Source organism: Chelonoidis abingdonii, chromosome 6, assembly GCF_003597395.2.
Source record: "Chelonoidis abingdonii isolate Lonesome George chromosome 6, CheloAbing_2.0, whole genome shotgun sequence".
Lineage (NCBI taxonomy): Eukaryota > Metazoa > Chordata > Testudines > Testudinidae > Chelonoidis > Chelonoidis abingdonii.
Window position 1 is genome coordinate 48,234,780 of NC_133774.1, and position 12,025 is coordinate 48,246,804.

The 12,025-nt window shown below is 41.7% G+C and overlaps 1 protein-coding gene across 3 annotated transcripts in view; it reads right to left on the reverse strand.

Annotated features, from left to right (window-relative positions):
• Positions 1-9,494: 9,494 nt before the first annotated feature.
• IQGAP2 (IQ motif containing GTPase activating protein 2) overlaps positions 9,495-12,025 on the reverse strand; it is a 254,515-nt gene continuing 251,984 nt past the window's right edge. The window contains exons 37-38 of one of the 3 annotated variants that reach the window (XM_032774320.2): positions 10,961-11,069; positions 9,495-10,602 (exon numbers count right to left, since the gene is read on the reverse strand). In XM_032774320.2, the coding sequence (XP_032630211.1) occupies positions 10,489-10,602; positions 10,961-11,069 (223 nt within the window). In that variant the 3' untranslated portion in view covers positions 9,495-10,488. The remainder of the gene's footprint in view (positions 10,603-10,960; positions 11,070-12,025) is intronic. The other 2 variants (XM_032774329.2, XM_032774343.2) reach the window with 2 other exon arrangements.

Consider the following 12,025-nt stretch of genomic DNA (forward strand, 5'->3'; position numbering starts at 1 on the left):
AAGGACACAGCTGAAGCAGGATATAAACTCCGCTCAGGGAAGGGAATTTTCTGGCCCTCCCAGCCCAGAGCTGAGCCCTTCTGTGCCCACAAGCACCCAGCAAAGCCAAAATGAAATGATCGGATGCTCAGTGGAGCTCTGGGGTACTTGGCTGGCAATGGTGGTGACATACCCCTGACTGGGGAGATTTCAACATTCATGTTAACCCTGAACCTTCTCACTTACCCCTCTTGCACAGGTCCTCTGGTGCAACTCACTCAGCCATTCACAGCTTGGACCTGGGCGCTGGATTTGATGTTACCAGTAAACTCAAGTCTCTGTCTAGAGCAGAGAATTAGATCACTGTAGCAGTGATAAGAGCTCTGCCAAGCAACTACACTGTAGTCAAATCAAGGCCATAGGTCTAAGACCCATTGACTCCATCCAAAAAGCACACTAAAGGACAGCAGCATTCTACCCACAGGACAAGGAATAGAGGATCTAGTGAATCATATGCGAGCCTTGGTCATTGATGCATTTGTCCCCAAATGTCCCTTTCTCATTACCCACACAGATCTCCTTGCTTTTCTAGCACTCTGCATCAGATGAAGAGACAGGGTTGAAAATTTGAGCACTGGTAGTTGTCATAAACAGATAGCTAAGGGTTAATGTTTCTTTTACCTGTAAAGGGTTAACAAAGGGAACCAAACACCTGACCAGAGGACCAATCAGGAAACCGGATTTTTAAAAGCTCAGGGAGGGAATGTTTGGGTCTGTGTCTTTTGTCTGTCTCTCGGCTATGCAGAGGGATCTTTCTATCTCAAGTTCTAATTCTTCTGTTTCCTAGTGTAATGACAGGTATAGACAATATAGGTTTTTATATTGTTTTTGTATTTACATGTGTGTAGTTGCTGAATGTTTAAATTGATTCTTTTTTGAAATAAGGTTGTTTATTCATTTTTTTTTTAAGCAATTGACCCTGTATTGTCAACTGATACAGAGACACAGTTTATGTGTTTTTTCTTCTTTTTAAGACTGTTTGGTTTCTGTGGGGTCTAAGGAACAAGGGAAGGGAAATCTCTTTGGTGTATATTTACGGAGGGTGAATCTGTGCAGCTCAGAGAAGTACAAGGGCGGCGGGTGTATTTCCTTTGTGGCCAAGACTCAGGCTTCTGAGTCTTGGGGTCCCCCAGAGAAGGTTTTGGGAGACCAGAGGGAGCCAAGCCCTGGAATCCTTGGCTGGTGGCAGCGATATCAGATCTAAGCTGGTAATTAAGCTTAGAGGGTTCATGCTAGCTTCTCAGTTTATGAACGCTAAGGTTCAAATCTGAGTAGGAAGCTACGACAGTAGTGGAAAACAAAATCTTGAAACAAAGAATTTATCAAGGCCTGTGCTGAGGTATTACAGGGATGCCTACCTTTCAATCAATAGGAAGCAGACACCCATTCCTATTCTCCTGGGCCTCTCTGCAGCAGTTGACATTTGTCTACCTTGAGAGAGGTGGAAGGAGTCCACGGTAACATGCTAAAATGGTTTAAGTGCCTCAGGGCAGGATGCATCCAAGCAATAGTGATGGGAAACTGAACATCTGCCACTAGATCCCTCACTTGTGAAGACACACAAAGGATCAATTATCTCTTTGGTCCTATTCAACATCTAGGGTACATCTACACTACCTGCCGGATCGGGGGGTAGCAATCAAGCTACCAGGGATTGATTTATTGTGTCTCGTCTAGACAAGCAATAAATCGATCCCTGAATGCACTCCCCCTGGACTCCAGAACTCCACCAGGGCGAGAAGTGGAAGCGGAGTCGATGGGGGAGCCGCGGCCATCGATCCTGCGCTGTGAGGACAAGAGGTAAGTTGATCTAAGATACGTCGACTTCAGCTACTCTCGTAGCTGAAGTTGTGTATCTTAGATCGATCCCGTCCCCCAGTGTAGACCAGGCCTTGCATGCAGCCACTAGGTGAACTAGTAAGACAACATGGACTCAAGTGTCAGCCATTTACAGAGGACGTGTAGCTCTGTCCTTCGCCATATACAATGTAAGCACATTATCTAGAGGTGTGGGTGATCCAGCCAGCTTTCCATCAGGCAAGCCATCAGCAATAGCTGTGCGAAAAGCATCCTCAGTGCCATACCAGTGCAGCTACAATTACTCTGCCTCTAACCCAGTTGAAATCTGCTCCTATTGCTGGCCACCTGCCTGTGAGTCTCACAGTCCTTCCAGAAAACAAGAAAGCGTTGATTTTAAGGCTAGAAGGATCTGCCTTGATAATCATCTAACCTCCTACATAACACAGGCCATAGAATTTCACTCAGTAATTCCTGCAACTGAGAAAATTATTCGTCTTTGCAATGTAAATGACCAACATCAAATGCAAAAACTTGTGACTGAGCTACAGCATCTTTCAGAAAGACATCAATCTTAAATACTCCCAAGTGATGTATTAGCCACTTCCGCTGGTAATTTGTTCCAATGGTTAATTACCCTTCCTGACAAAAAATTACATCTTGTTTGCCATTCGAATTTTTTAAAAACTTTATCTTCCAACAACAAGATCTCATGATGTCGGTCCGCAACTTCAAAGAATTACCCGAAATCAGGTAATTTCTGCCAATGTATGTACTTATAGATTGATCAGGTAGCCTCTTACATTTTCTTTTTGATAAACTACAGAAATTGAGCTCTCCATGGCTGTTTAGGAGTTTTCCAAACCTAAAAAAAAGTTGGAGGAATTTACAAAATTATTTGAAGTGTTGGCATTAAAAATAAACACAGTCCTCCAGTAGAGGTATCACTTACGCCTTAAAGAGGGAATATTTCCCTCCTCCTACTTGATACGCTGTTTTATACATCCAAAGATCGTGTTAACCAACTTCACTGTAGCAAAAAGAGCTATTACTTCCAAGTCCTTTTCAGAGTCACTACTTATGGGGGCAGCCCCCATTTGATATATATGTCCTACATTCTTTGTAACTAGATGTATAACTTTGCGTTTCACTATCTTAAAATGAATGTATGATTGCATCAACATTATGAAACAATCCACATCATTACTTACCATGCTACCAACCAGTGTGTCAGACTTTATCAACAATATTTTATAATTTTTTCCAGGTCATAGATAAAAATATTGAATGGTCTTGAAGGACTTCACTGGAAAGATCCTTCATTGATTATTTCCCATTACTTATGTTTGTGAATTTATCAGCCTGTTTTTAATCCCTTGAATGAATCATGCTGATTTTGCATAATGCTATGTAAGTGATAATATAATGTGGTATTAAGTCAAATACCTTACAGAAAACCAAGTACATAGTTACCTTTATCAACCAGATTTGTAGTCTTGAAAAATACCTAGTTTGACAAGAACCATTTTCTGTAAAACCATTTTGACTTTTGTTAATTATATACTGTCCTCTAATTCTTTAATAAAGTCCGATATCAGCCAATGCATTGTTTTGCTTGGGACCAATGGCAGGCTAACTAGTGTATATATTTTCCAGGTTAGCCTGTTTTCCCTTTAAAACATTGGCTCATCAGTGCGCTGGAAGTTCCCCAGTTTTCCAAAATTTATTACACATTAACTGTCCAGAGAAATCTTGAGTCAACTCCTCTAGAACTCCTTGGTGCAAGTTTTCAGATTGCTGTTTTAAAAGCCTGTTACCGTAGTGTTATTTAATGTCCTTAATTATTGCCTTAATAAAAAGTATTTCATTGTCATGAGACTGATATACCATCCAGCTTTGTTCCAAATACAGAACAGCTATTGAAGACTTCTGCACTGACAATTTTACCATCTCCATTTAGTAACTGACTTATCCCAGTGTTGGGATTTCGTTTTGTTCCCAATGTATTAAGAAATCCCCTAACCTGACAGACCATAGATATTTTATCTATATCTTTAGCTTCCCTTTTCAGTTGTCTATGCTTAATTTCTACATTATAGTCAATGCCATCAACCTCCCCTTTCCCCACTTATATATAATTGCTGTTTTCACCTTTCCTTTTAGCCAAGATTATTTTTTATTCTATTTTTAAATAGCCATAGGAGCGTTCTTGTGACCGAAGAATTATGGCCTTTTGAATATCAAGGGTTCCTAAACAACTTCCACTTTCCCCCCACTCTTCTGGTTAAAATTTTTGCTCTCAGTCAATTTTTATAATTATTTTGAGCTTTGGGAAACTGGCTATTTTAAAAGCAACGGTGTGTGCGACTTGAATTGACTTAATTTTCCAATGACTAAGAAATGCAGTTTGAATTAAGTGCTTTACTTAAAGGATGAGGAAACTCTAAACTGTTAACTATATACTTAGATATTAGAAGTGGATGACACTTTTTAGGGCCTCTAATGCCATCCACCTGGCAGTGCAAAGTTGTTCCTTGTAATCAGTTGTGTAATGATTCATCCAGTCTCCTTCAGAGATCCAAGCAACAAGGGCTTGTTTGCGTGAATTATCTATACATTAAAAGAAAGTTACATAAAAAATCTCATAGCGCTTTTAAATCTGTCATTTTAAATTAGATTTAGACACTTATGTAGTAAAATCATGGCCCCATTTAAATCAATTGGAATTTTGTCATTGACTTCAGAGAGGCCAGGATTTCACTCTTAGTCTCCATCATGTGGTTTCTTCCGAATACTAATACACCGTGGATTAAGTCAGCATTATAAATATTCTAACTTAACTTACTTACACTTGTAACAGGAAGTCCGAACAAAGCGTTTCAATCTTATGAAAGATAAAACGTGTGCAGTAAATATTGCAAAATATATTTTGTTTGTAGAGACTGGGTAGGTCAAAGCTGGCATTTACACACTAACAGGAAAAACTAGAAGTGATGGTGGTGTACTTTATAGTACTGAAATTTATCCATTTGATTTTTAATCGTATGTAAGAACAGTGTATGTCAGGGGCGGAGAACCTCTGGCACGTGGGCCAGATCCAGCCCACTACTTAATGTAATCCGACCTGGGTCAAGTCTCTGCACTGCGGGCTGGAAGGCCCAAGCCTGGGCATGGTGTGGTGCCACGCCCCCTGCAGTTCCTGGGAAGAGGGGTGATCAAGGAAGTTCTGCATGCTGCCCCTGCCCCAGGCACTGGCTCTGCAGCTCCCACTGACCGGGAATCTTGGCCAATAGGAGTTGTGAGGGTGGCACCTGTACCCCCTGGCCGCTCCACCGCCTCCAGGTCAGGCTTGACAAAGCCCTGGCTGGGATGATTTAGTTGAGGATTGGTCCTGCTTTGAGCAGGGGGTTGGACTAGATGACCTCCTGAGGTCCCTTCCAACCCTGATAGACTATGATTCTATGAACAGCGCAGGCAAGGAGCCTGCCTTAGCCCCGCTGCACTGCTGACTGGGAGCTGCCTCAGGTTAAGTGGCACCTGGCTGGGGCCCACACCCCAAACCCTCTGTCTCAGGTTGGAACCCCTGCTGCACCCTAACTCCCTCCCAGACTCTGCACCCCTACCTGCACCACAGCCACCTGCCCCAGTTCCAACCCCCCCAACTCCCTCCCAGACACCAGACCCCAATCCCCTGCCCCAACCGAGCCCCCTCCCACACTCAAAACTCCTCATCCCCAGATCCACCATAGAGCCTGCACCCCCAGCCGGAACCCTTACCCCCTCCCACACCCCAACCCCCTGCTCTAGCCCAGAGCCCACGCCTGCACCCTGAACCCCTCATTTCTGGCCCCATCTCAGAGCCTAGGGGAAGCCCTGAGCCTCCGCTCCTCCCTGCGGAGCTGTGTGGGGCCCATGACTTTTTCTGCAGGTTAGTGGCCCCGATAGAAAAAGAGGTTCCCTACCCCTGGTGTATGTCAACTGCACCACCAAGACTCATTATATAAGTAGTCAGTGAGACACTGGTAGACCAGCTGCCAGCTCTTGCCAAAGCTGTAGGCATCAGCTGAGTACTAACAAATTCATAGCTGGAAACCAGACCAGGTCACCTGTATGTTAGTATTGCTCAAGGCAGGTGTTATGTGTGTTTAGACTCTAAAAAAATGCTTGTAAATTGCTGCATGTGTAACCCACCCACCTTCCCCCCATCTAATGGCACCAAGACCACAGAGAGAGAGAAAGAAAAAGTCTGCTTTACATCCTTAGCTAACAGCCAGTTGGCTTTTAGCTCATGCGGTAGAGGCTCATGCTTTAAGTTCCAGAGGTCCCAGGTTTCTCATTCTATTATGCAGCTTCTCTCCTCATTCATTATTCATGGGAAGTGAGCAGTGAATCCTCAAACTAGGGAGGGGAAGGATAAGCAGAGATTAATTATTATAGTAGAATAATGGACAGGAATGGAAGTTCCCCCATATCTACAGTAAAAGCTTTATAAACTAAGGAGTAGTGTGGGCACCAACCCAGTAGCACCTGCCTACCAAAGGATACCATTGAAGAGGGACGGACATTGATTTTGCAAATCTTCCTCAGATGAGGCCATTACTTCTCCCTCAATGCCTCTGGGGACTTTTATGAATAGTTTCCCAGATGCCTACCATGCAGAATTTTTCATCTCTTATCTGCAGCAACCTTGAGGTCCTAAGGCCTTCGCATTTCAAATAGAATGAGATGAACAAAATACAATTGACGTAAGTACTCGATATGCTTGAGATATAGCTTTGGAGCTCTAGGAATGCCCATTTATGCCACAACCTCCCAAGGATGAGAACAAAATGATGGGAAAACCATTTGCCAAGAACTGTAGAAAGAGGAGCTTACCTTGAACAGAAAGGTTTCTGGAGCTATAAGAATAACTTTTTCTGTTTGACAAAGGAAGTGTGGTTCTTGTACGACCATAGGATCTACTTCCAGAACATGCCAGTTGGAGGTAAAGGCAACTAGAAAGGCCAGCCACATGGTTATCTAATTTGTCATGGTGATTAAACTTGGCACCCAGTACTCTACTGGAGGACCAATATGTCTGTCTGTAAAAAGCTGTTCTGACTGGTACCCATGTTTCCTAGGGTCTTTGGTTGTAGGACTCAGCTATGTCTCCTGGAGATCACCAGACCTTTGGGATTATAATGACATTTGTGTCACAATAGCACCTGGAGGTCAGGGCTCTATTATGCTGGGCACTACACACACAAAAGCGGCAGTCCCTGTGCCAAAGAGTTTTTGGTTTTCCTTCACACCAAAAATGTAAATTTGACTAGATAATGAACAAAATATCCTGTTTGAATTCCGTCTGGACACCAAACTGTATCAGAAATTATGGAGAATTCATGCTGAACTACACTTCTCTTCTGATATCCAGGCTGTTAACTGTAAGTGTGCCCAGTCTGAAGGAGTCCCTCTCTCAAGAGGTCTGGTGTTTTCTGCAGGTGTAACGTGGGCTTCTTAGCCATATAACAAGTCCAGAGTGGGCCAGTGGAGAACTAGAACGTAACTCTCCCTTTTCTATCTCCTTTAAGTGAACTGTATTGAAAGATAGCAGAATTTTCTCTACTCAGGGCATTATTTCCATTGTCGAAGAGAAACTTTGACTTGTGGTTACTCCCTGGTTTTGGAAGGGATATAAAAACCACTCACGCCTCAATCATAAGCCAACTTCTAACAGGAGGTAGAAGACTTCCTCCGTGAGTACTGTAACTGCCCACTACATGATTTCTTGTACCTTCTACTGCTGCAACTGGTACTATTCACTGTCACAGAGAGGATACTGGATTACGTGGACAACTAGTTCAGTCCCCTTTGACCACATTTGTGGGTTTTGCTTGTTTTCCCTGATAGAGGTATTGAAATGAACTAAAAGGATGCGTATGGAGAGATTTTGGAAATTTGTCTTCCAAAGATGCTTGCATCCATAGTGAGCATGCAAGTGTCTAGCGTGAAAGTTGGGCTGGTTTTCAATATGTTGTTTATACTTACCTGCCCACAAAGGGGCACTTGAATGTTATATGAGAATGACACCTAATTTTGCATTGTGTTAGGTGCATGATCTTATGTCATCAGAAGAAATTTCAGCCACTCAGGGTCTGAATCTGATGCATAGCACCAGCAATCCTAGCCATTGTAAATAATTGGTTACTGGTGACCCCTCAGGAAATAACTGATGCAATGAAGTTTTGGTTCTTTGCAAATCTTTACTGCTATGGTTGCACTGAGATCAAAAGCACCTCCTGATTTTGAAGAACTGGTGGCTAGGTATCTTTCCCAGCACCTGTATTTATGAATGGGTCTGTTTCTATAGAAGAAGTACAATTGGCGTATTGTATGTCCATGGTTATAGGTGCACAACATGCAATCAGACACTTACAGTTCTAAGTGCAGAGGCTAGACCAGAAGAAGTTTTGTACAGGAGTTGTGAACTTTCATATACAAATGCTCCTTTTGTCTGTGTCATGCTGAGGATTTTGTTGATTGAGGAAAATTCATCTTGATTTCCTTAGGAAGCTTCTGCTCCAGATTTTTCTCTCTGCCAAAGTAATAATCCCTTCATGGGTACCCTTGTGAGACATGGGAAGCCAATTAATGCTAATTGGTACAGGGCATATCATACCATACCTTTCATTAGGCCTGACACACATCACCCAAACTCACTGTTGTCAGTATTTGTAGCTAACAGTTGTCATACAAGATGTATACAGCTTGGTAAGATGCTGGTATTAATATTACTGCGTGCTGTATGTACTGGCAGTGTATAAAGGTTATAGACAGGTGCTGGAAATGTGTTCCTAAAATGTGTTTGGCAGGCAGTGCCTAAGCCCAGCCTATCCTAGACAATTTTGCCAGGTTGACTATGTCTCCAGTGAAAATTAAAGAAGACTGGAGTCAATTAAAAGGATATTTACATGCAAGGTAAACAAAGCCATTAAGCAAACAAGCAAGCAGAGGACCCACTTCAGTATGTTGGTGGGGGGAGGAAATGGGGATAGGAATGACAACTCTGGATCCTTTCAGAACCCCCACACTCCAGCCCAGGTCTGTTACAGGACTTACTCCCTGAGCAAGCTAGATAGCTTCCTCCTCATCCTTAGACTCTTTCTTTGAAAGCTCAGGAACTCCTGATCAGATTTTTCTGCATTGGCACTAAGGCTCCTTGGGAGGGGGGGTGGGGGCGGGGCTGGGGACCTAACATGCTGGTTTGACTCTGAGCTTTGTATCCTGGCATTGCAAGGGTTAGCTGGCTGGGAACAGGCAGGGCATAATTCACCCTCTGTAGAGCTTCACCTAGGGAACGTTGCCTAGATTTAAGCCAGGTATTTGCAGGATAGCTCTGCTATACTGGAGTGGGGGACAGAGTAGTCCTGCAGGGAGTGGCTGTAGTGGCAGATCCAGGTGGTTGAAGCCACAACACTGCTATTTACATGATCCAGGGGAGGAGGCGGCGAAGTTGCCAGTGCACAAAAATGAATAATGATAAAAGCTTTTAAAACAAAATGGTTGGGACAAACTGAACTGTCAAACTGGTTCCACTGCCAGAGGCAGAAAATCTGGTGGCCTGAACTGAAGGGCAGAGTTTAGTCCTAGAGGCTCCAGCAACAACACTGGACAACTTCCAAATTCCATAAGTGGAGGGTATTAGCCGATGAGTAATGAATGGGGAGAGAAGCTGGGCTGCAGAATTCGCTCTCACCATGTGGACTGTTACAGTAATAAAGGGTGAAAATGATTTAGAAACCAAACCAGTGTAATTAAGTAACATTTATTTTACATAAAACAATCTCCAAAGAATACATTTAAAAACTGATTTTATTGTATTTATTTACGGATTTTATTTATTTTCATACAAAAGACAGACAGGCACAATTTAAGTATTCAGATACCTCAAGTAATTAAAAAAACCCCAAACCTACTGATCACTATTCAGCTTGCCCCTTAAATTAAAAGGCTGTGAGTAGAAAGTTTTACTTACCCGAGGCAGTAGTGCATTTTTATTTAGTAGGAATAAAATCACAAAATATATTTTGTACAAGTAAATGTTATTGTAACTTTATAATTACCTATAAAATTTATTTCAAATTGCACAGGAGTTCGCTTTACAATTGACATCTGCCAGAAAACAGGCTTAGCATTTAACTATTTGCCAAAAACATCCCTTAGAAACAAATTACGATTTCTTTCAGAGAATACTTCAAAAGTCTAATAACTATATTATGTAACTTGGATCATTTAAAAATATAATGTTTTCATAGGAAGAAGTGTCTATATTTATGCCATTGGACTAAATTTATTTTCTGCCTATTTTAAAAACCAGCCCTCCCTTCTGGCCCCAAAATAGCTGAGTGTCACTAAATAATGATATACTTTCCAATCAAAGTTCCAACACCATAGTGAAATCTGGAAGTGTTTAAATTAATCTATTTTCTAATTTACTACTGCAGTATCAAATGATGAAAAAGGCACGTAAGTATATTCTTCTGAACAGTTTGGTCTTTTTTTGACATCAAAAACAATGTCCAATGATAGCAACCGCAAACAAATGTTTAAAAGCAAAAATACTGAACAGACATTCCTACTGATTTGATGCAGAGTCCACAATATCTGCAATCTTCATTTTCCATAGAATTTCTTGTTCAACAGGAATATGAGCAGGTTTACATTCACTTTAGCTTTATCAAACATTTTCATTACAGCTACACCTTCATACTGCATCTGAAGCAAATCCTGCAATTAAGGGGAAAAAAAAATTAGTCTTGGCTTGGGTTCACACTATGATTCCCAATTTGAAAAATAAAAACAATTGTGTTTTTTATTTATATGTCTAGAGCCTCAAGCTCTAGATGCTTCACAGCTGAAGTGACATTTAGTAACTAATTTTTCACACACTTACTGTATTGTCATACATATAAACTAAAATTATCCCCTTCTACATACCCAATCTCAGCCTGATCTTAATATCCTACCTCAGTGACACTGTTACACTCTTTATACTGCTCCAATAGTTTATGAAAAATCAGAAAGGGTAAATTTTAGCTTAAATACAAAGTTTATTTAGGTCCAACAGAGCAAATTTAAACTTTACCTGGAAATGGAGTTCCACTTTTTCCATCTGAACACCCAAGAATTTTGCTTTGATTTCAAAGTCTCCCATTTCTTCACCAGGTGTGATGTCAAACATAACATTTTTAAACCTTAAAAAAAAATAAAAAAATAAAAAAAATGGGCTGTATAAATGTATGCCACACAATTTCGCATGATCAAGAAACAGAGAAAGCCATGAAAACAAAATTTGTACTAAAAGCACTAGCATTTTCCTAAGCACAGTATGCACTCTTGACAAGTACATAACCTGAAACCATAGGTATTACTACTGCTCCTGTGCCCATCAGTAGCAGAATCTGGGAGACTGCAGGGCAGTTTCTGGTTTGGAACAGAAATCACTAGCACAGAGTTGGGTATTTCTTCGGTTATATTTACACTCACAGTGCTTTACAGTATAGGAATACAAGCACACAATACCAGCAGAGTGCTCCTGGTGTGGATTCAGGAACACTGGCAAAGCTGTGCTTTGTACTCGTATACTAAAACCACCTCTCATAAGTAGAGCAAACATACCAGTAAAGGCACAGTTTTGGTAGTATAACTGCTTCTACAATAGGGGCTTCTGCTAGCATAGCTGCATCACTAAGGGATCACACCCCTGACTAACACTGCTTTGCCAGTAGAAGTCTGCAGTGTAGACATGGCTATAGGGTAGTTTATTTACAAAACGTACACACAAGTTCTGTTTCCTTAAAGGGAAGAGGTAACAAACGGCACACAGGCAGCACCCTGTATTGTAGATAGCAAAGGCAGCCCTGCTCCTCTGTCCCCAGAAGCTTCTGTCTCACACCTCAGTCTCTCTCTCCAGGATCCCACACAAATCTGACTGCTTAATGAAATTACGCCCACTGCCCTTTTATCTCCCTCTGTCCCTGTTAGTGTTTCCATCCCGAACTGATCTCTTCTCTGATCTGTTCAGCATTTTAAGAGCCAAAAGCAGCATGGACCACTGCTGATCTTTAACTTAATATGTGTAATATAAAGTAGAGCCAAGAACACATTTCATCTTTAGGGAAAAGGTCTTTTTAGCTTTATGTACCATGAC